The sequence below is a fragment of the Salvelinus alpinus genome, chromosome 2 (genome assembly GCF_045679555.1).
Source record: "Salvelinus alpinus chromosome 2, SLU_Salpinus.1, whole genome shotgun sequence".
Classification (NCBI taxonomy): Eukaryota; Metazoa; Chordata; class Actinopteri; order Salmoniformes; family Salmonidae; genus Salvelinus; species Salvelinus alpinus.
The window spans coordinates 111,114,256-111,139,482 of record NC_092087.1 but is presented as its reverse complement, the minus strand read 5'-3'; the positions used below and the strand labels follow the sequence as shown (position 1 = coordinate 111,139,482).

The window sequence follows — 25,227 nt, the reverse complement described above, 5'->3', positions numbered from 1 at the left end:
AATCCCAGTGGATTGATGAGGAATTGAAAAAATGGTATGGTAAAGAAGGATGAGGGAAAAGGAATGGCAAATAAGTCTGGCTGAACAACCGATTGGCAAACATCCTGCAAATTGAGAAATCATGTGACTAAACTGAATAAAAATAAAAAAACGACACAATGAAACAAAGACAAATGACATAAAGAATGATAGTAAAAAGCTTTGGAGAACCTTACATATAATTTTGGGGAAAAATGTACTGAATCAGACGGCTCATTCCTCACAAAGTCCACTACTTTTATGATTTTTTCATTAGGCATGACATACCAGCAGCAAACGCTGACACTACACATCCAAGTATATCTGACCAAATTATGAAAGACAAGCATTGTAATTTAGAATTCCGTAAAGTCAGTGTAGAAGAGGTGAACAAATTATTGTTGTCTATCAACAATGATAAGCCACCGGGGTCTGACAATCTAGATGGAAAATTACTGAGGATAATAGCGGACTATATTGCCACTCCTATTTTCCGTATCTTTAATTTAAGTCTACTAGAGAGCGTGTGCCCTCAGGCCTGGAGGGAAGCTAAAGTCATTCGACATGTGCTATGCTCTGCATAGTTAGCTCCAGGTAATATGTTGCACTTATTCAGCCATTCTGTGACCAAAAACAAGCTACATATGGACAGTACCAAAATAAACTGACTCTGGAAATGACAAAGCGCCTCGTAACCTTGCTGGAAATGGGACAAACGGACCCCTTCTGTGGTAACAGACTGGGACGATTTGTAATCAAATCTAATTCCCAGGAACGGGGTTCAAATGAACCACAGAGACTGCGTGGGATAATAACATGGCCGTGTCCAACCCTGCTTGTTCCCTCGACTCCACTACCAACCACCAATCTCCAACAGAGACCTTAACCTGTATCACTAGACACTTCATAGTGAGCTACAGGTAGGAATCAGCAATGAATCCCAATAATGAGCCACCTATGGGAGGGGTAACCCTTTGTGAACAAATCTCTCAACGTATTACTGCTACCCTGGGGAGATTGATATACCACTTGAACATCGGCTCCAACCCTCGTCGGATGTGGCAGGGCTTTCCACATCAGACTACAAAGGGAAGCACAGCCGATAGCTGCCCAGTGACACGAGCCTACCAGACCAGCTAAATTACTTCTATGCTCACTTCGAGGAAAGTAACACTGAAACATGCATGACAGCATCAGCTGTTCCGGACAACTTTGTGATCACGCTCTCCGCAGCCGATGTGAGTAAGACCTTTAAACATGTTAACATTCACAAGGCCACACGGATTACCAGGACGTGTACTCCAAGCATGCGCTGACCAACTTGCAAGGGTCTTCACTGACATTGTCATCCCCTGTCTGTGTCTGTAATACCAAGATGTTTCAAGCAGACCACCATAGTCCCTGTGCCCAAGAACACTAAGGTAATCTGCCTAAATGACTACCGACCCGTAGCACTCACGTCTGTAGCCATGAAGTGCTTTGAAAGGCTGGTCGTGGCTCACATCAACACCATTATCCCAGAAACACTAAACCCACTCCAATTTGCATACCACCCCAACAGATCCACAGATGATGCAATCTCTATTGCACTCCACACTGCACTTTCCCACCTGGACAAAAGGAACACCCATGTGAGAATGCTATTCATCGACTACAGCTCAGCGTTCAACACCATAGTACCCTCAAAGCTCATCACTAAGCTAAGGACCCTGGGACTAAACACTGAGCAACTCCCCATTCTCATTGAAGGGGTTGTAGTGGAGCAGTTGTGAGCTTCAAGTTCCTTGGTATCCACATCCTTGGTGTCCACATTATAGGCTTAGTTAACTGGTGAACTGTTGAAATCATGGAAACATAATGACAACTCTAATTCTAGATTTGGAATAGAATGTGCAGCACCTTGAATATATTGTTGTTTGACATGACTACCAATTAATAAACCAGGGAGGAATTACTGACAGAATAGGAGCGTGGTGGAGACATCCAAGAGAGGGAAATCAGGAAGGGAAATGACAGCAAGTATTGCAGATGAAAGGGATAACAAGTTGGTGAAGCAACAGATGTGCTGGAATGAGAACAATATAGATGCTACTTTGAGAACACAAACTCTCACATCTTTCACAGCACAGAGCGAGGGATTCCAGGGATGACTGGAGGAGCAATGGAGGAAGCATTGTGGGATTCTCTTGGCGTGAGTACAGTTGGTGAGACTGAGTGGACGATGGTGAAGAACAGTCACTTTAACTCTACCTACATGTACATATTACCTCAACTAACCAGTGCCCCCTCACATTGACTCTGTACAGTTGGTGAGACTGAGTGAACGATGGTGAAGAACAGTGGCGTGAAAAGGGCTAAAGTTGGTAATGAACAGCAGTTTAGGGTCAGAGTGGGAATCATCAGCAAGGATGTTTTTGTGGGTGACCTGTTAACGGTCTCAAAGATGGTGAAGGATGAATTGGGTAAAGTGGAATCGGTTCGAGTGACCAGGAGCGGTATGATACTGATTGTGTGTCAACAGCGCAAAAGGAGAAAGCTTTGTGTGGTTTAGGTTAAACATTTCAGGTAGACGCACGTTGATTAAAATGAATGATAGACGGAAGGTTTTACTGTGGTTTGGTGAAGTGGTTCTCCCATCTTATGTAAAACCTGGTTAAGTGAGATATACAGAAGCCGCTGCAGTGTTACAATTGTAAAAAAGTTTGGACACGTGGCAGTGTTTGTCGAAGGAATAAATGTCGTAGTCAGGTGAAGCATGTTGTAATTGTGATGGGAATCACGTTCCCGAGTTCCCGGAGTGCCCTGTACGGATGAAGGATGTCACAGTAGCTAGGATGATCAGGCCCATCCAGCAGGTGTCCTATGTGGAGGCAGTGAAAATAGCTGAAGCAGAAGAGAGGAGAAGGTAGTTCATGTCCCACAGTCTGCAGTGAAGCCATGCAGGAGAAGGATCCCAACACACGAATAGTGAACAAAGTGGACTTTGTTATGTTTATAGAGCAAGTGATAAATTGCAATAATAAATTAAATGAATCGTCCAAAACTAGCAGTTTCCGCATTAGCTTGGAGGAGTTTGCAAGACGTTCCACCCCTCCCAGGTTCCTGAACCTGTGTAGGGATCTGAATAGTACCCTTTTTGTTTGAAATTCAGGGTAGTGGAGTGAATTTGGTTCGTGTTTATTTTACGTAATTAGTATGATTTGTTAATCCCACATTTTTTTGCGTTTTGGATATTTTTTACAACCCCGTACAGTAGGTGGCAGCAATACACCTGATGAGTGTAGTCTGACAAACCTCAGAGAAGAAGACATGGTAAGAACCAAAGTGTTGGACAGTGTTTCCAGTTGACCCTAATTAGATGTTACATTACATGTTGTTTCTTACTTCATGTAGCCGGCTAGCTAGCCAACATATTCATACTTCACTTACTCCTCTCTGATAAGATACCGCTGCACAAACATGCTTATCTAGGCCTACACCAGCACTGGTACCAGGCAGTATTAACTAGCTACGTTTGCTCTGACTCTTAATACATTTAGCAAGCTAGCTAGCCCGCTAACTAGCGATCAGCAGCTAACATTATTTAAGCAACACCTTGCTAAGAAAAGACCATCTTTCGCCTTTAATGTAATGGCATGAAAAGAATTGCCAGAATATTATACAATGACTTATCAACAGCTCTTAACTATTTGACCCGAACAGGAAATCTACACTGGCAGTTATAGAAAGACCCATTTACTATATAACCATTGATTCTTGAAGAATATAACTTATAAATGCCTCAAATGTTTCAATTGCATTACCCCACCAGAAACCAAAACATAAGCTCGTATAACGCCACTGTTTGAAAAACAAATACTATATGGCTGAGGAGTAGGGTCGATCCAAGCGTTCTGACCTCACAATGACAGTAAAACACCCAAGCTAACTGGCTAACGTTGGATAGCTTGCTAGACACAAATGAGAGAAAACCTCACTCTTACCATTTTACTTGCCCTAGCAGAGCTGGTTAGGCTGTTTTCATGTTATCCAGAGCGTTGGTGACTAACTGTGCTGCTGGCAACAATTTAATTTGAGCTTTTTTGCAGATGTTTACTGACACCGGCCATATTCAACGTGTGTTGAGCGTTATTAAATTAATTGGTTATTCTGCGCTCTAATCAACTCAATAAACATTGGGTAGTTAGTTAGAATATAGTTACTATACTGGCAAGTTTGATGTATAAGTAGCCAACTAACGTTAGGTAGCTAGCTCACATACTGGTACATACTGCTGTAAAGATATGCTATGCGTTTTGTAAGGATATTTGTAATAAATATCATTTATTACAACACAAGCATATTTGCTATTACATTGTTATAACTAACTTCTTTCCAAACAGGGTTTCTCACAAACTCATAAGCAGATACTGAGACCCACACACACCCAGAGACAGATGGCTGACACAGGCCTTTCATAAAGACTGATAAGAAAAGGGTGCCTGGTACTGCATATCACGAGATACTGAGACACACACATACCCAAGGACAGAGGGCTGACGCAAACCTTTCATAAACACTGATAAGACAGGAACATCTACGCACACACAAAATCTCCTCTTCAGTCTGAACATTTTACAGAGACACACAGAAATGTCAAAATAGGAACATCTACGCACACACCTAATCTCCTGTTTTAGCTGAACATTTCTGAAGACAAAGAACTCTACTCAGAACCAATGAGACAGTGATACTAGCCTGAAGGGGACCTCGCCCAACTCATCAGGACCAACCAGAGGACCAGAACTTCCAGACTCAACCTACTTTCTGTGCTGTATAAAATGTCTATTGCACTCTGTTATCTGGGCTTCTTTCGGATAGTTCCATTTGAGCTTGATGAAAGGGTCCGTGCTATTTCAGATATCTTTACACTTTAATAAACTGCCTTATATCATACCTTATCCACCTGGTCCAGCATCTCAACTTGGTCTCACTCTTCTAGTAAATGTATCATCAACATAGTGTAGCTAACATAACGTGTAAGGTAACTTATTTGAAAAGTCATTACTTTATTACATTGTTCAACATTTGTCATAATTATTTAAAGCAGTTCATTTGTATCCGCTCTCTCGTTAGACTTCGGCTGCATATTTTCCCCCATTTTCTTCAAATCTCAAAACGTTGAAGCCACAACCATTTCCTGAAGAATTGCATTATGGGCCCTAATGTACTGCGTGTCGTCATATTTTGGCGAATTTAGTACGACATCCGGGAACTTTTGGCATACTAACTACATCATACTATGACCAATAAGCAGACTATATACTCAAATAACATCACAAATAGTGCGGTTAGTATGAGTATTCTAACACAGCTCAGGACTCTGGGCAGCCATTTTGTTTGTTTAAAAACTAGGTTGCCCCTTTAAAAAAAGCCACACAACAATCAACCAATCTGCAGTTCAAACAATAACAAAACTGTAATTCCACCACTGTTTTGGTAATAGGATGATGGATGGGGCTGGGGAAATGTAACTACTCTCAAATGCATAGACAGACCTATGGATGAAAGGACTGACCATCCATGATATGAACATTATAGTTTTAACCATGTTGAGGCTATACAGTGTTGATTTACATTGTTTCTAAACATTGGAGTAAAAAAAGCTTATTTGGGGTTCTGATGGGGTACAACAGTTGAACTAAGCTCATGAGGCATGTGTTATATTCTTCAAGAATCAATGGCTATAAATATATAATATATATATATACACATACATATAGATATATATAAATACATTTAAGTCAAAATATGGATGTAGAAATTGCAGATTTCCGCTTTAACACCACACATCAGTTCAACAACAACAGAGTTTGTGCTTCTGTTAAGACAGTACTTACTAGTGTTAATCATTAATAACACCACACATCAGTTTAACTTCCAACCACAGAGTTTGTGCTTCTGTTAAGACAGTATTTACGTTCATCGTCAGTCTCCTCCTCTTCTTTCACTGAAACTTCGTCATCCTCTTTCACTCTGAACGCGTCTTCCTCTTCTTTAACTGAAACGTCTTTCTCTTCTTCTTTCACGGTAACAACCTCACCCTCTACTTGTTTTTGCATTGTAATAGGCTCCCCTTCCTCCTCCTCTTTCACGAGAGCTTCTTTCTCCATCCAGCAGACCTTCTCTTCTTCAGCAGGAACGGGGTTAAGTTTGAGACTGGAGCTATGAGGCATGTACTGAAGTCGCTAAGCGGTATAATTCAAAGCAGTCTCACTTTATCAGCAGCACGTGATCAACGACGTCTGATGAATAATTTCGTCGAACACCTGATTGGTTTGGTATTGGGCTCGTTCGACATTGCAGCCGACAGTGCAGGTGGCTGCTGACTGCTGATTGACTAATTTACAAATCACCTTGCATCATAAATAACTACTCATTATTATTTATAAATCAGTAAGCCAGTCGCCGTTTACCCACAACGCAGCATGGATTTGATGCTCTCGAACACGGCCAGTGGTTTAATAAATGACATAATGGCTACGCTGCTACGGAGTGTGACTTCATCTATGAAAATGTGGCTGTTATAAATTCTGTGTCGCTCAAAGCCTTGAGTAATGAACCTATTTTTGACATAATTGGCTGGAAAGCATCAATGCTTCAGGAAGCTTTATTTCCCCATCACTACTTTTCAGCATGTTTTCTGTGAATTAGACTACGGGAGTTTTGTAACTTTTTCTCCGGTAGTTGGTCTCGCTGACCATAACCGTGCTGGTTGGCTACGCTGGTTAGGCTAATAGCTAGTTGGCTAAATAGCTAACGTTAGCTGGTTGGCTAAGATAACTGCATATAGCTAATGTTAGCTGGCTGGCTAAGATAACTGCATATAGCTAATGTTAGCTGGCTGGCTAAGATAACTGCATATAGCTAATGTTAGCTGGCTGGCTAAGATAACTGCATATAGCTAATGTTAGCTGGCTGGCTAAGATAACTGCATATAGCTAATGTTAGCTGGCTGGCTAAGATAACGGCATATAGCTAACGTTAGCTGGCTGGCTAAGATAACAGCATATAGCTAACGTTAGCTGGCTGGCTAAGATAACAGCATATAGCTAATGTTAGCTGGCTGGCTAAGATAACTGCATATAGCTAACATTCTTTGATATTTGGTTAGATGGCATTATGTATTTACAAAACTGTGGTTTACTTTAATCACTCAAGTCATGAGTGCAAATTATTGGTTTAATTTAAAGTTATACATTTTAAGTTATTTCTGTTGTAGTATACATCATAGGGAATAGGCTGGTCCTCCATATTACTTCACACCTGACTTTGGCATTCTTCTAAATTCTGATTGGTTTAATGTAATAACTCCAAAAATAGAACTGTGAGGTGTTATTTTGCATTGGAAATGGAAATGGAACATTGGAAATGTTTTAATATTTTATTTGATATTTTATAAACAATACAAATCATACACATACAAACAACATCATAGAAACATTAACTACATCACACCTGCCCAGACCCACTAGAACACACCTCCATCTCCATTAACTACATCACACCTGTCCAGACCCACTAGAACACATCTCCATTAACTACATCACACCTGACCCACTAGAACACACCCCCATCTCCATTAACTACATCACACCTGCCCAGACCCACTAGAACACACCTCCATCTCCATTAACTACATCACACCTGCCCAGACCCACTAGAACACACCCCCATCTCCATTAACTACATCACACCTGCCCAGACCCACTAGAACACACCTCCATCTCCATTAACTACATCACACCTGCCCAGACCAACTGGAACACACCTCCAACTCCATTAAATACATCACACCTGCCCAGAGCCACTACAACACACCTCCATCTCCATTACCTACATCACACCTGCCCAGACCCACTAGAACACACCTCCATCTCCATTAACTACATCACACCTGCCCAGACCCACTAGAACACACCTCCATCTCCATTAACTACATCACACCTGCCCAGACCCACTAGAACACACCTCCATCTCCATTAACTACATCACACCTGCCCAGACCCACTAGAACACACCTCCATCTCCATTAACTACATCACACCTGCCCAGACCCACTAGAACACACCTCCATCTCCATTAACTACATCACACCTGCCCAGACCAACTGGAACACACCTCCAACTCCATTAACTACATCACACCTGCCCAGACCCACTAGAACACACCTCCATCTCCATTAACTACATCACACCTGCCCAGACCCACTAGAACACACCTCCAGCTCCTGCATCACTCTCCATGGCCTCAAACTGCACCATTATATTTCTCTCTGTCGCACCTTTCTTTGCGTTAACAATGGAGGATTGGTTGATTTCCAGTTTAAGTGTTTAAGATGATTGATGAGAACAGTATCGTCCAACCATCCGATAACTTGTTTCATGCTCATCAAAGGTGAGGGTGAATTCCAGATGTTCACTGCTTGTATTGATGAAGGAGTGGAATCGATGAAGTTCCTCTGCTGTCCCCTGGAATAGAAGGAACACGTCATCAATGAAGACTTTTACAGAGCCTGATGAGGTGCTAGAATGGATTGTTAGGGCTGACAATCACATTCTTCTCTAACAACCCCACACACAGATTGGTATAATTAGATGCTATTTTTAATGGATAATGAAATTATATTTTTAAACTACAATGACCATAATGCACTGCATGCCTACTTGTCTTGTCTGTTTATTTTACACCTGCTATGTAAAAGAGACAGAAGAATGCATGGTGGTCAATGCTATCCGGGATCCTTGGGACATCCCTACCCTAAACCCTAACCTTAACCATTTTAAATGTCAACTTCAATGTGCTAGGGACGTCCCAAGGATGTATCGCTACCTGAAAATACATTATCTAAGTGATTGATAGTTGGTATTCAGCAGTCATAAAGCCTTATTTACTTTAATGAACTACTAAAATAGTGATTTTGTCAGACAACATAGACAGCAGCTCTACACTTTTTTGACTGACTGATCCATTCACCCTTCCATCCCTCCTCAGCTTTCCTCTCCTCTGAAGACCCAGTGAGGGTGGAGCTCAGTCAGAGAGCTGTTGAGGGACTGGTTAGGAAGAACACTTCTACAGCCAGAGAGGTGAGAGGTCACACATGGTTTAGATGGTAAATATTTTTGGCCCCTTCGTGGTTCATCACGTCAGCAAAAGGGAATATGTTCCATCGTCTATGTTTATTTACATTAGAGCAAATTGTCCACTGATATTGGTGTAATTTCTCACCCCTTTTGGCTGTATGAAAGTTGATTTCCCCTCAGGCACACACATTTGTTCTTCGATATTATGAAGGTCATTTGTGTACAATGTACTTTACCCCACATCTCTTTTGACATTGCTTATGGATATTCAGTGGCCTGACTGCATCCAGACTATGTCAAAGGCCCATCCTGGTAGATCTGAACCTAATGCAGTTTAGAGTGATCGGATGACAGAAGTCACATTTAGGTGCCAGGTGTAACTGAGGCCGTAGATGCTTCATATCCATTACTTTTAATGTTTTATATAACATTACGAAATGCGCGTTTATTTCTGTGTTGCAGGGGCAGTCAAGAAATGGAACGGCAAGGCCACAGAACATGACATAAGCAGAGCTGTGGGAGACCACCTCAAGCCCCTGGTAGAACCGGGGGTGGTGTTTACCACTCCACCAGCAGAGCTGTGGGAGACCACCTCAAGCCCCTGGTAGAGCCGGGGGTGGTGTTTACCACTCCACCAGCAGAGCTGTGGGAGACCACCTCAAGCCCCTGGTAGAGCCGGGGGTGGTGTTTACCACTCCACCAGCAGAGCTGTGGGAGACCACCTCAAGCCCCTGGTAGAGCCGGGGGTGGTGTTTACCACTCCACCAGGCCTTCAGCAGGCTGGAAAAGTGATACTGTTTTTCATACTAAGACGGACCAAGAGTCTGTTGATTGGTCATTGGGTTCATTTGTTGAAATCAAATCAAGCTTTATTTATACAGCACATTTCAGACATGATGCAACACAATGGCTTCACACGAAAAAATTAAAAAATTAAAATAAACAGAAATATTTAGTACACAACAAACAAAAGACTAATGAACATTCTAAGGAAATTCCATTAAAACACTAATTGGATGCAATATCCAACCCAAAATATTAGCTTGTTTTTTAGAAGGGGTTCTGAAAGACACTATGGGGGTGTCCACTGGAAATTGACTAGTAACAACAACTGGGACCTAAAAGACACCCACCATGAGACCCACTAAATCTGCCCAAGAAGAGGAAAACAAAAGAAAAACCCACAACAAACGTAAAGACAGGAAGCAAACCAAAAAGGTGGAGCAACTAAAGGTGTTGACTCTCCACATCTATCAAGACAACTGGAGCACTGGGCCAGACACTCTTAAATATAACCTGGACCAGCTCAGGTGAAACACCTTCCCACTAACGAGATGGACAAGCCAGCACAGGTGTAACACGGGTGTAACACATACTGACTAACAAGGTGACACCAATCAGTGCGTCCTACGTGCTAACGAGCTAGACGTGCTGACGAGCTAGACGTGCTGACGAGCTAGACGTGCTGACGAGCTAGACGTGCTAACGAGCTAGACGTGCTAACGAGCAAGACGTGCTAAAGTCCAACCTCAAAACCAAAAAGTCTGTAACACCTTCCCCTTAGGACAACAAATATATTTTATATTTATGACTCAATTTATTAGGATTGTTAATAAAATTGATTATAGACCGATTTATTATACTGCGTCCATGTGTATAGGCTGCAAGTACGTTGAAATTAAATAGTTTTCTTTTCAACTTTCAAGTAAAACCAAACTTATATTGTACGTCGGTCATAGTCTTATTTTCAGTGACATTTTGCTAGGTGGGATATCCCCAAAGTCACAGTTTAAACGTGTCCAAATCAATAGTCCAAATGCAGAAACAGTTTGTGATAAATTGAAAACCTAAACATAAAATGTACTATATACACTAACATATGCCACAATAATCATATTACTTAAACAAGCACTTTATAAACTGCACAAGCACCAAAAACGCTGTTGTTTTGACAAGTAGCAATACATCACTGATACCGATTAGGGGGGAAAATCAGGTTGTATGTGCTGTTGAAACTAACACAACTAAAAAAACACATGGAAATGGGAGATATATTTTACCTCACTGGTTAGAGGACAACCTGCAGAAAACAGTCAGCTACATTTTGGAGTGATGCATTTAAATTTAGGGGTCGCTAAACAAAGGAACACAACACTTATTTGTAATCACTCATCGATATCATGTTGAAACCAATTGTGCCGAGAGGAGGGAGATGAGGTTGCATGTCCTGTTAAAACTAACAGCTCAAAAACCACATGGAATCTGGGAATAATGTGAACATCCCTGGTTAGAGGACAATTTATAGAAAACAGATCGCTACATTTTGAAGTGTTGCATTTTGATTCAAGTGGGTCACCAACATGGTAAGTGTAACACAGCTCTTTTTGTGTCACTTTTTTGTTAAATCACATGAATAGTACTCTTTCAAGAGCCTGGATTTTTCCTAAGGCTGAAATCAATTGAATGGGGCAAACGTTTAGGGTTCTACATTGTGAAATTCCTAAAAATACTCCTTCTACATTGTTAAAAACGTTCTACAATGTGACATTAATTCATTGATATCATGAAACAACTCCTTCATGTATGTATTTTCTGATGTTTGATCAGAGATCTTTTATCAGAGTATCTCTTGTCACAATGATCACAGCTATACGATTTCTCTCCTGTGTGTTCTCTCTGGTGTAGAGTCAGATTGCCAGATCGACCAAAACTCTTCCCACATTGAACACAGCTGTAAGGTTTCTCTCCTGTGTGTATTCTCTGGTGCACTGTCAGCTCTCCAGATCGACCAAAACTCTTTCCACATTGATTACAGGTATAAGGTTTCTCTCCTGTGTGTGTTCTCTGGTGTATACAGTAATCCCTCGTTTATCGCGGGGGTTACGTTCCGAAAATGACCCGCGATAAGTGAAATCCGCGAAATAGAAAACTTTTTTTTTTTTACAATTAGCAACTATTACACGTATACAAATACAGTGACTCACGTGTAGGCCGTTTCACTGCTCTTCAGACTGGGCCGCTGCATCCTGACTGCGCTCTGCAGTGTTCTCTTCTTCTGAAGCCCGCGGTGCAGGTGTGTTTGTTCGGGAGAAGAACATAGTGATAGGCAGCTGTTGTCGCTCTTTTTTCTTCTTTGCAAAAAGATCCTTGTACACCGACATGCCACCATCGATTACGTTGGAGAACTGTAATGAACGGCTCATCAAAGGGTCCCATTCCTCAGCTACTCGCTTAAGTTCAGTGGCCATTCGCACCATGGTTGCTAAGCGACCAAGCGTTAGTCCTTCCTCCTCATCTCTCGTGTCCTCTTCTCCCTCTTCTCTTTCATCGTCGCTTTGTGGCTTTGTCATTTCTGCCAGCTCTGCATCGGTCAGCGGCTGTGCGTCTCCATCAATCAGGGCGTTTATGTCATCCGGACTCATGTCATTAAAGCCGTCTCCTCCAATCTGTTTAGCCAGATTCACAGCTGTTTCTACGGCAGAGTGGTGGACCTCGTCAAGCGAGCCTCCGGTTGCGTTTTGCACTGCCTCTGGCCATAGTTTTTTCCAGCAGGCCTTCAGAGTTTCCGTTTTCATTTCCTGAATGGCCCTCTGAATGTTTTGGAGACACGATGCGATGGTGTATCCACGCCAGTAGTCCTTCAGTGAGAAATCTTGATCCGAGTCCATAGCGTCAACAAGATGTTGCAGGGTGTTGCGCGTATAGAGAGCCTTGAAAGCACGGATGACTCCTTGGTCCATGGGCTGAATCAGGGATGTAGTGTTTGGCGGCAGAAATTCGATTTGCACACCATCATATGCCAAATCATTACCGTGACCTCCGGCGTTGTCAAGGAGCAGAAGCACTTTAAAGTTCAGTCCCTTTCCTCTCAAATAACACTTGACCTCCGGGATGAAACAGTTTTTGAACCAATCCAGATTGAGCGCTTTTGTCATCCAAGCCTTTGCATTGTACATCCAGTAAACAGGCAAATCATCCTTATTTTTGTTTTTCAGCGCCCTGGGATTTTTAGACCTGTAAATCAGCCCCGGTTTAATCATGAAACCTGCGGCATTTCCGCACATAGCCAGGGTCAAACGGTCTTTGTGAACTTTAAATCCTGGGGCTTTGGCTTCTTCCTGCATGATGAAGGTGCGGGAGGGCATTCGTTTCCAAAATAAGGCAGTCTCATCCATGTTAAAAACTTGTTCGGGCTTATATCCCCCCTCCTCAATGATCGCCTTGAATTTATTGTTCACGAAGGCTTCTGCCTCAGCGGTATCCGCAGACGCCATCTCACCGTGCAGACAAACATTTTTAAGTCCAAAGCGTTTCTTAAACTTTTCAAACCAGCCCTTGCTTGCATTAAATGCGCTTGGCACTTTGTCAGCAGCACTTGCTGGGGGCCTGGCATCCTCTCCCACTGTGTCAGCAGCACTTGCTGAGGGCCCGGCATCCTCTCCCTCTTCCCCGTCACTGACAGCAAAGTTTTCATACAGCATTCTCGCTTTTGTGCAGATAACGTTTGTATCCAGGGTTATGTTTTTTTTCCTGCAGTCATTAATCCACAGAGCTAATGCCGTCTCCATCCGTACCATGGTCTTGTTGCGGACAGTTACAACCCTTTTTGCATTCGTATTAAAATTGACTGCTGCTGTCGTCCTTATGTCTTTTTCCTCCTTCTTTATGTAACGAACGGAAGATTCATTGATTCCGTAATGGCGAGCAACGGCTGCATAGCTTTTACCTTCCCTTAGCATGTCCAGAAGTTTAACTTTATCTGAGATAGGTAGCATCTTCCGCCGTTTGGGCCCATCCGCAGTAGTCAGATTGCCAGATGTAGTAAAACTCTTCCCACATTGATCACAGCTGTAAGGTTTCTCTCCTGTGTGTGTTCTCTGGTGTATAGTCAGATTGCTAGATGTAGTAAAACTCTTCCCACATTGACCACAGCTATTAGGCTTCTCTCCTGTGTGTATTCTCTGGTGCCTTGTCAGATGGCCAGATGTAGTAAAACTCTTCCCACATTGATCACAGCTGTAAGATTTCTCTCCTGTGTGTGTTCTCTGGTGTAATACCAGATGGCCAGATTGACCAAAACTCTTCCCACATTGACCACAGCTATAAGGTTTCTCTCCTGTGTGTGTTCTCTGGTGTAATACCAGATGGCCAGATTGACCAAAACACTTCCCACATTGACCACAGCTGTAAGGTTTCTCTCCTGTGTGTGTTCTCTGGTGTTGAGTCAGAGTCCCATATGCAGCAAAACTCTTCCCACATTGATCACAGCAAAAAGGTTTCTCTCCTGTGTGTGTTCTCTGGTGTAGAGTCAGAGAGCCAGATGCAGTAAAACTCTTCCCACATTGATCACAGCTACAAGGTTTCTCTCCTGTGTGTGTTCTCTGGTGTACTGTCAGATGGCTTGATGTAGTAAAACTCATTCCACATTGACCACAGCTATAAGGTTTCTCTCCTGTGTGTACTCGCTGGTGTATTTTAAGTTCTGATGAAGATTTGCAACCTTTCCCACAGTCAGAGCAGCAATGAGATTTCTTCCCTGTGGATCTCTGCTGGTGTTTCTGGAGGAGTTCTGATGTGGAGAGACTCTTCTCTGCCTCGTCAGCATCATGAGGTTGTTGAGGCTCCCCAGAGGATCCACGATAGTCCCATCTCTCTCCTGTGTGAACAAAAAAGTCAGACAGATGATTGAAGGCCCACAACAGCGGCAATTCACTGTAAAAGGTGATGCCAACAGCATAACCATGATGTTGTACAACAATTGATGTCTGTAATGAATGTTAAAATTATTTGACAATTGTCTTAAAAGAAGCAAGAAGTCATATTTTGTCTTGTTTTCACATTAGTAGTAACATCTAAGATTGTAGACTATAAATTAGTTATTCATGTTCTTGAGACTTTTGGTCTCCAATATTGGCCCTGTGTAGCTAAAATTGCAGCACGAGGGCGATGCATAAACAATCTGGTTGTAGAAACTCCTCCCTGCTAGTTATGGACGTAGTATATCTGGTAATAAGGAAACCACTAGTTATGGATGTAGTATATCTGGTAATGAGGAAACCACTAGTTATGGATGTAGTATATCTGGTAATGAGGAAACCACTAGTTATGGATGTAGTATATCTGGTAATGAGGAAACCACTAGTTATGGGTGTAGTATATCTGCTAATGAGGAAACCACTAGTTATGGATGTAGTATATCTGGTAATGAGGAAACCACTAGTTATGGATGTAGTATATCTGGTAATGAGGAAACCACTAGTTATGGGTGTAGTATATCTGGTAATGGGGAAACCACTAGTTATGGATGTAGTATATCTGGTAATGAGGAAACCACTAGTTATGGATTTAGTATATCTGCATAGAGCAAAAATGGTGAGCCAAGATTTTAGTTTTTCCACAATGTATTCTGAATATTACAGCACAAGATCAGGAGTGCTACTCAAGGAAACTCACATTAAGCTCTGTGTCTATTCACTAATTCACCACCATGGGGGAAAACTCAGGGGAGTTCTCATAGGCGGACAGCAAAAATAGCCTCCATTTCCAGGTTAGAGTGCATTTCACACTACTTTGGATTATAACTGTAAGGCTCGTTTGAATGTCCTGATTGATATGTTTGTGTTATTGTCTAAAATGTACTACTTTATATTTAAAAACGACTTCAACCAGTAAAATGCTCTTTGGCTCCATCAGCCTGACAACGAGGGTTTGTACACGAAGTGTTGAACAAATTGGCCCATAACTTCACCTAACAACAACACAGACCTAGGACTATAAATAATTTAATATTTCAGGTGAAACATGGAAACTAAAATGTCTTTGTCATGACATTTCATAACCTGAACACCAGATAATTTTGTGAATAATCCCACTAGGCTACTCTGTAATGTGTTGTCATTCTAAATGTCCTGAATAAAGGAAAATAGCTCTGTGTGTTGTACAATAGCCAATCCATCAAGGAACAGTTCTCTACACATTATGAGCTAAGTATCTCTGTGTCCAAACAGACTAACGAGGCCCTACAGTAAATCAATCAGACAATAACATTATAAACATCAATTTGTTAGGGATGTTGGATCCAACATGGAGCACGGCATAACTGTCTTTACCAGAGTAATGAATGAAGAAGCACTTTGGTTGTTGTTGCATGTCGTGATGTTTGTAATTTGACTGTCAAAATTGTCCGACAGCAAGATCCAGTATTTACGTTGAAGTTTATCATAAGCTGACTATAACTACTGTTCCCTGAAGGAGGGAAACTAGGTTTTCATAATGCTGACCCAAACGGATACTAAATGAAACAGCCCCTGGCAGACCACCCAGACCTGACCCCGCAAGATACGCCAGTTTTGTCAATTTATTAAATTGTCGTTCATTTGAAACACTCCTGTCAATGTTGAGTAAGGACGCACACCTGATTGCGCATATAGAAGTAGGATTAGTCTACCTGGCCTGCACACAAATGTAGGCCAATAAATGTGCCCATTTGGGGATGTCTGATAGTACTTCTCATTGTCTTAACGCTGCACCACTAATGAGTTGTGGAGCTTCTCAAAGTAATTTTTTCTTCACCTCAAACAGCAAGTAAACAAAGTCTTAATGAAATCAATTGCGAATGACAATAGTTCCTCAAAGTATTTTCGTAAAATATTTCCAGCTCTTGCCCTTTCACTTGATTGGTTACACTTCTCCTTCCCCCATCCCTCAGCTGTTTACCAAACCAAGTCTCTGGGCAGCCATTTTGTTGCTGTTTAAAAAATCCACACAACCCAGCAATCTGCAGTTCAAACAATAACAAATCTGTCATTCCACCACTGTTTTGGTAATAAGATGATTATGGGGTTGGAGAAATGTAACTAGAGACAGACAGACCTATGGATGCAAGGACTGACTATCCAAGATATCAACATTATAGTTTTAACCATGTTGAGGCTATACAGGGTTGATTTACATTGTTTCTAAACATTGGAGTAAAAAAAGCTTATTTGGGGTTCTGATGGGCACAACAGTTGAACTAAGCTCATGAGGCATGTGTTATATTCTTCAAGAATCAATGGCTATAAATAAACAATTTAAAAGTCACAATATGGATGTAGCAATTGCAGATTTCCCCTTTAACACCACACATCAGTTCAACAACTGCAGAGTTTGTGTCTCTGTTTTTAAGACAGTACTTACTAGTGTTAATCAGGGAACGGTTTCCCAAAACCATCTTATGGCTAAGTTCATCGTTAGAACCATTGGATGCCTTAAGATGCGTTTGGGAAACCGGGCCCAGAAATCCAGTTTCCTCCTCTTCTTCCTCCTCCGTTTTCGATGTAACAGTCATCTCTCCCTCCTCTTTCACTCCATAAACTGCATCCTCCTCCTCTTTCACTCTGAACGCGTCTTCCTCTTCTTTCACTGAAACGTCTTTCTCTTCTTCTTTCACTGTAACAGCCCCACCCTCTACTTCTTGTTTTACTGTGATATCCTCATCTCCTTTAGCAGGAGAGTAGCTTAGTGACCGCATGGTCGGGGATGTTAGCTAGCTAGGCTAATGCTAACTTAACAAGCCCGCTTGCTGACTAATAACAACACCGTAAATATTAAATTAAATCGGATAACTAACTAGACGATAGAAGTGGGTTTAAAACACAGTGGCTAATATACACTAAAGCGTCTAAAGAGCTATATTTGTTCGGCTATTTTGTCTAGCAAGCTACCGAGGTGTCTGACGAACTGTTGCTGCTGCTGAAAGAAACGTTCCGTCCACTAGATTATACGTCACACCAACAGCGTCGCCTTAAATTTCTAGACCGCCATCTGCTGACTGGAATGGGTAACGCAGTTGAGTAAAATGTATATTATATCTTCAGACAACAAGTTAAAGTGTAGGGAGCATTAGTTTTTACTCACCAGTGTAACAATACAGTGTGGTTAAAGACTTAGTAAGCTAGTTGTAGTCACGATATGGTTACCTATAAGTGCAAACAGTTATGTTTTTGCGTTATTACATATTTTTTTTTTTACTTATTTCGGGAAATCTTCTAAACTACCCACAATGCACTATTTCCCAAGGTCATATGGATGATCTACTCTGTGCTACTGAGTTTGTATGCCAGTGTAACGGTGTAACGGTGAATGAAGCTACATGTTTTAAATATATTTAACCTTTATTTAACTAGGCAAGTCAGTTAAGAACAAATTCTTATTTACATTGACGGCCAACCACGGCCAAACCCTAACCCAGACGATGCTGGGCCAATTGTGCGCTGCCCTATGGGACTCCCACTCACGGCCTGTTATGATACAGCCTGGATTTGAACCAGGGTCTGTAGTGACGCCTCTAGCACTGAGGTGCCGTACCGTAGACCACTGCGCTGCTCGTGTGTTTACATTACACTCGGTGTAATACACTCAGTGATAAAGGTATGGAATTCTGGGTAATCTACAGCAAATTTTTTGAGAATTTGAAAATTGAGTGGTCCTGGGATAGAAATGTATAAAGTTGACATTACATCCTAAAAGCCACGTTTTAAATCATACATTAGCAATTTATGTTTTACTAACTACTGTTGTTGGTTTGGTGTCAAATAAGCCTCTCTTTATATGTTATTTGCCAAATCTCAGTTTTCCATGTGGGTTTTATGCTAAAGTTCCCTCTTTCAAGTTGGTATCTAACTGGAAAATGCATCTTCTTTAGGAGTGCTATTTTTACCCTGTCGACTACTGATCATTCATCCACACTGTGTGTCTCATCAATGCAGGTCATTAATGACAAATGTATAAAGTATATGTTTTATAAACTAATGAACACCAGCCAGTTTATCAGCCCGGTTTTGTTAGTTTAGATGTATTATACTTCTTCGCCACCAGAGGGGGACATTGAGTCATTTTCCAGGCTAATTTTATATATTTTGATAGTAAAATGGATGACAGTTTATTCTGATGTATTGAATATGAGACCCTTTTTGTTTTGTCAACTTTTCGATGGGGATGTTATGTTTGATACCGGAGGTACGAGGCCTTGAAAGCATTAAACTTCAAAGCAGTGTGCTGATGCCTGTATCACTTTATCAGCAGCACGTGATCAATGACGTCTGGAGATTCGTTTAATCGAACAACCACCTGATTGGTTTGGTATTGGGCTGGTTCGACACTGCTGGTGACAGTCAGCATTGATCAATGACTTCTGAAGGTTAATTTTCTCCCATCATTCTGTTTGTCTCTGATCTTTTGATCTGCAAACACGTTTAGGTTTTGTTAGTTTGGTTCTAAATGGTCTCGGTGCTGGCTGGCTACGCTTGTTAGGCTAATAGCTAGTTGGCTAAATAGCTCATGTTAGCTGGCCCGGCTAAGATAACTGCATATAGCTAATGTTAGCTGGCTGGCTAAGATAACTGCATATAGCTAACGTTAGCTGGCTGGCTAAGATAACTGCATATAGCTAATGTTAGCTGGCTGGCTAAGATAACTGCATATAGCTAATGTTAGCTGGCTGGCTAAGATAACTGCATATAGCTAATGTTAGCTGGCTGGCTAAGATAACTGCATATAGCTAACGTTAGCTGGCTGGCTAAGATAACTGCATATAGCTAATGTTAGCTGGCTGGCTAAGATAACTGCATATAGCTAACGTTAGCTGGCTGGCTAAGATAACTGCATATAGCTAATGTTAGCTGGCTGGCTAAGATAACTGCATATCGCTAATGTTAGCTGGCTGGCTAAGATAACTGTATATAGCTAACGTTAGCTGGCTGGCTAAGATAACTGTATATATCTAACGTTCTTTGATATTTGGTTAGATGTTGTTATGTATTTCCAAAACTGTGGTTTACTTTAATCACTCAAGTCATGAGCGCAAATGATTGGTTTAATTTGAAGTTCTACATGAAGTTATTTCTGTTATAGTTTACATCATATGGAATAGGCTGGTCCTTCATATTACATCACACCTGACTTTGGCATTCTTCTGAATTCTAATTGGTTTAATGTAATAACTCCAAAAATAGAACAGTGAGGTGTAACTTTGTATTGGAAATGTTGGAATTGTATTTTTAATTTAATTTAATATTTTATTTTATATTTTATAAACAATACAAAACATACACATACAAACAACAACATCATAGAAACATTAACTACATCACACCTGTCCAGACCCACTAGAACACACCTCCATCTCCATTAACTACATCACACCTGCCCAGACCCACTAGAACACACCTCCATCTCCATTAACTACATCACACCTACCCAGACCCACTAGAACACACCTCCATCTCCATTAACTACATCACACCTGCCCAGACCCACTAGAACACATCTCCGTCTCCATTAACTACATCACACCTGCCCAGACCCACTAGAACACACCTCCGTCTCCATTAACTACATCACACCTGCCCAGACCCACTAGAACACACCTCCGTCTACATTAACTACATCACACCTGCCCAGACCCACTAGAACACATCTCCATCTCCATTAACTACATCACACCTGCCCAGACCCACTAGAACACACCTCCATCTCCATTAACTACATCACACCTGCCCAGACCCACTGGAACACAGCCAGCGCCCGCATCAGCACCATTTTATTTCTCTCCGTCACTTTAAACTTTTAGATAATAAAGCATTTGACCTTTCTTTTGAATTAACAACAGCGGATTGGTTGATTTCCAGGTTTTAATTAAGTATAATTTTTAAGATGATTTATGAGAAAAGTATCGTCAAACTCTGGGGTATCTCACTGCACCCTCAAATGTCATGTTTTGAAATATACAGACAGACAGATTAAAAGTAATTTTACATTGTATAACTGTACTTCTGACAGCCAACTTTCTAACTCATAACTTTATGACATCATAACATTCCCAGAAGGATTATTGAGTCATTGTTAGTTTTACACTGAAGACATGACTCTGCCGTTGTGCTGTAGAATTTGTGAATTTTGTCTCTTGTATAATAAGGGACTATCATTTGTCCCAACATCACAGGACACAGACTTTGATGCAGTTAAAGACTTCCAAAAGTGTTTCCACAATTTAAGATCAACTGAGTTTTTTTAATGGGGTTTCTCCCTGTGCACCTGCCAATGTGAATCCTTTGAACGAGACAAGTTACCAGACAGGACATATTGCTAATGTTCTTCCCATTAATAACCTGAATGACAATTAACTTGTGGGCGGTGGTGGTGATGACGTCCTATTCGATGACGTCGTCCATCGGGATTCCCCAAAAAAGAAGACGCTCTGGATTGATCACTGGAGTCAGATGTGAAGGAGGAGGTTGATCATCAGGAGTCAGATGTGAAGGAGGAGGTTGATCATCAGGAGTCAGATGTGAAGGAGGAGGTTGATAATCAGGAGTCAGATGTGAAGGAGGAGGTTGATCATCAGGAGTCAGATGTGAAGGAGGAGGTTGATCATCAGGAGTCAGATGTGAAGGAGGAGGTTGATCATCAGGAGTCAGATGTGAAGGAGGAGGTTGATCATCAGGAGTCAGATGTGAAGGAGGAGGTTGATCATCAGGATTCAGATGTGAAGGAGGAGGTTGATCATCAGGAGTCAGATGTGAAGGAGGAGGTTGATCATCAGGAGTCAGATGTGAAGGAGGAGGTTGATCATCAGTGAACCTCTAGGATTGTGGCTGGGCTGGCGTTTACACTTCCAGCTTGGTCATATATTTTGATTCACTGAATGTTGATATTGTGAACCTATGTTATATATTTGTACCTCCTGTTTCATGAAGTGATGTCACAAAGTATTGCCCCTATATACACAGTGCATTCGGAAGTTTTCAGACCCCTTCACTTTTTCTAAATTTTTTTACATTACAGCCTTATTCTAAAATTGATTAAATCTTTTTTTCCCCCTCATCAATCTACACACAATACCCAATAATGACATCACAATACCCCATAAGACATCACATTACCCAATAATGACATCACAATACCCCAAAATGACATCACATTACCCAATAATGACATCACAATACCCCATAATGACATCACATTACCCAATAATGACATCGCAATACCCCATAATGACATCACATTACCCAATAATGACATCACAATACCCCAAAATGACATCACATTACCCAATAATGACATCGCAATACCCCATAATGACATCGCAATAACCCATAATGACATCACATTACCCAATAATGACATCACAATACTCCATAATGACATCACAATACCCCATAATGACAAAGCAAAAACAGGTTTTTATAAATGATAAATGAAAAAATGTAATTTTCTTTCAAAAACAAGGACATTTCTAAGTGACCCTAAACTTTTGAACGGTAGAGTACGTCTACATGATGTATTGTTACACCATGTAGGAGCAGTATAGACCTAGTCTGTTCATTATATACATCTACATGACGTATTGTTACACCGTGTAGGAGCATTTTGACCTAGTCTGTTCATTATATACATCTACATGACGTATTGTTACACCGTGTAGGAGCAGTATAGACCTAGTCTGTTCACTATATACATCTACATGATGTATTGTTACACCATGTAGGAGCAGTATAGACCTAGTCTGTTCATTATATACATCTACATGATGTATTGTTACACCATGTAGGAGCAGTATAGACCTAGTCTGTTCATTATATACATCTATATGATGTATTGTTACACCATGTAGGAGCAGTATAGACCTAGTCTGTTCATTATATACATCTATATGATGTATTGTTACACCGTGTAGGAGCAGTATAGACCTAGTCTGTTCATTATATACATCTATATGATGTATTGTTACACCATGTAGGAGCAGTATAGACCTAGTCTGTTCATTATATACATCTACATGATGTATTGTTACACCGTGTAGGAGCAGTACAGACCTAGTCTGTTCATTATATACATCTACATGATGTATTGTTACACCATGTAGGAGCAGTATAGACCAAGTCTGTTCATTATATACATCTACATAATGTATTGTTACACCATGTAGGAGCAGTATAGACCTAGTCTGTTCATTATATACATCTACATGATGTATTGTAACACCATGTAGGAGCAGTATGGACCTAGTCTGTTCATTATATACATCTATATGATGTATTGTTACACCATGTAGGAGCAGTATAGACCTACAGTAGCTTGCTAATTATTTAGATGTAATATAACTTAATGAAACTGCTTTAAATATGTGGTAAACATTTTTTATTCGTACTAATCAATCAACACATTCCTGTCTTTGTATGTCTCAATATAATGGTATTATTTAATTACATCCATTTAAAATAATCTTTGTCTGAAAATAAAATATGATCCTAAACTGCGTTTCCCCTCCAGTCAGCAGACGGCGATGTGCGTCTTTCAGGCGACGCTGCCAGCGTGACGTATAATCTAGTGGACGGTTCTTCATAAACAGCTCGTCAACCACCTCGGTAGCTTGCTAGCCAACATAGCCGAAAGATTCAAGCTATTTACACGCTTTCGGTGTATATTAGCTACTGTGTTTTCGACACACTTAGGTCGTATCTAGTTGTTAACCTATTTAATATTACGTTATTTTGTATTAGTCAGCTACAGTAGCTGGCTGGTTAAATTAGCACTAGCCTAGTCGCTAATGATAGCTAGCTAGCTAACATCCCTGAACATGAGCTCACTAAACATCTCCCCTCTCGTTAAAGAAGAGGCGGTCTGCTGGACGGAGAAAGAAGCTCTGGGGCTAAACATTGTCGCGAAAGAGGAGAAGGAAGAAGAGGATGTGACAGTAAAACAAGAAGTAGAGGGTGAGGCTGTTACAGTGAAAGAAGAAGAGATAGACGTTTCAGTGAAAGAAGAGGAGGATGCCGTTTTTGAAGTGAAGAAGGAAGGGGAGATTACTGTCACATTGGAAGATGAAGAGGAGGAGATAGGAGATCTGATTAACACCAGTAAGTACCGCCTTAAATTCGTTTTTTACTTTGGATATTTGGAGTTGGCTCGTCAATACCTCTTCAACGGAGGGCCCAGGATGATGACTGATATGTCTAGAATCAGACGACGTAGAGAGCAAGCTACCCCTTGTTTTCTCTGTTCCGTTTCCAAAAAGTGACATATCATATATATTTGAGAAGGGTCTATCTGCTGACCGCAGACTGGGGGGCACGGCATGTAGTGATTTTCGTGTAGTGATGTTTTACTACACACCGTGCCCCCCAATAGTGCCATGTGAGAGTTGGGTTGGCTACACCAAAGATTATGGATATACTGACAAGATGTCTCTCCGCCCTAACAAGGGGAGTCGTTGTCCACAAAGCGGCACTGTGGGTTGTCTAGCTCCCGCCTATCCTTTCTTTGGATTGGTGGATTCATCTTATTATTGTAATCTATTGTTTATATTCTATGAGGGTGGTTGACGTCAACCGCCTGTATTCAATGGAGAGAGATGCTAAGCTACTAGCATGAATATGCATAGCGATCTGGAGACAACTCCTATAGTGTTTTTATCAAAGTTGTCGGTATGTCACGTGTCCACATAACAACTTAATCATTACAAAACTTCTGTTGGATCAAGTAAACCTCACGTAGCAAATAAGCTATTCATTTTGTTGTTGACCAAATTCGACACTTTCCACATTGCGTTGATAATTGTTTCTACTTGGATACAACCTACTGTAGCCTACTGGCATGACCTAGAGAGATACAACCTACTGTAACCTACTGGCATGACCTAGAGAGATACAACCTACTGTAACCTACTGGCATGACCTAGAGAGTTACAATCTACTGTAACCTACTGGCATGACCTAGAGAGTTACAATCTACTGTAGCCTACTGGCATGACCTAGAGAGTTACAACCTACTGTAGCCTACAGGTATGACCTAGAAAGCTAAAGTTTTTAAATTCCTGGATTTTAAATTAATATTTTCCATAATAATGATAATATCTTCCTATCCACATCTCGTCGTTCTCTCTATATATAGATAATTTGGAACGAGAGCTAATATAGAACTGCTGCTCTGGTATTATGTTTATACACAACATCTGGTGGATTTGGGTGTTTAATGTCTTTTAAGGCACAGGATTGCTGCTATCCTGAATAAAGAGCCATGTAAATCCTCATCAATCTACACACAC

At 41.1% G+C, this 25,227-nt stretch overlaps 5 protein-coding genes across 6 annotated transcripts in view; 2 read left to right on the top strand and 3 right to left on the bottom strand.

Moving 5' to 3' along the window:
* The window catches only part of LOC139548984 (zinc finger protein 180-like), a 347,214-nt gene that overhangs the window by 19,844 nt on the left and 302,143 nt on the right, over window positions 1-25,227 (top strand). The window lies entirely within an intron of this gene.
* Window positions 1-25,227, bottom strand: part of LOC139548391 (zinc finger protein ZFP2-like) — a 315,038-nt gene that overhangs the window by 244,171 nt on the left and 45,640 nt on the right. The gene's annotated exons all lie outside the window — the stretch shown is intronic.
* LOC139548509 (zinc finger protein 180-like) overlaps window positions 1-25,227 on the bottom strand; it is a 284,664-nt gene that overhangs the window by 229,363 nt on the left and 30,074 nt on the right. The gene's annotated exons all lie outside the window — the stretch shown is intronic.
* Window positions 1-25,227, top strand: part of LOC139548897 (zinc finger protein 180-like) — a 324,124-nt gene that overhangs the window by 291,994 nt on the left and 6,903 nt on the right. The gene's annotated exons all lie outside the window — the stretch shown is intronic.
* Window positions 7,883-17,944, bottom strand: LOC139547774 (uncharacterized). 2 transcript variants are annotated; one of them, XM_071356842.1, is made up of 3 exons: window positions 17,319-17,944; window positions 12,125-14,796; window positions 7,883-8,528 (listed from the first exon to the last, which is right to left on the bottom strand). In XM_071356842.1, the coding sequence occupies exons 1-2, from the start codon at window positions 17,650-17,652 to the stop codon at window positions 12,137-12,139; spliced, it is 2,994 nt and encodes a 997-aa protein (XP_071212943.1). In that variant the 5' UTR covers window positions 17,653-17,944; the 3' UTR covers window positions 7,883-8,528; window positions 12,125-12,136. The 2 variants fall into 2 exon arrangements, with proteins under 2 accessions (XP_071212943.1, XP_071212950.1); XM_071356849.1 differs by lacking the exon at window positions 7,883-8,528 and having other exon boundaries at window positions 9,984-14,796.

What these genes read in the sequence shown, in the direction of transcription:
- LOC139547774 (XM_071356842.1), bottom strand. Translation starts at nt 17,652, where the DNA reads ATGCGGTCACTAAGCTACTCTCCTGCTAAAGGAGATGAGGATATCACA. An exon ending in CCGTTCCCTGATTAACACTA is followed by an intron (nt 14,797 to 17,318) that starts GTAAGTACTGTC and finishes TTGTTCACACAG; the next exon opens with GAGAGAGATGGGACTATCGT.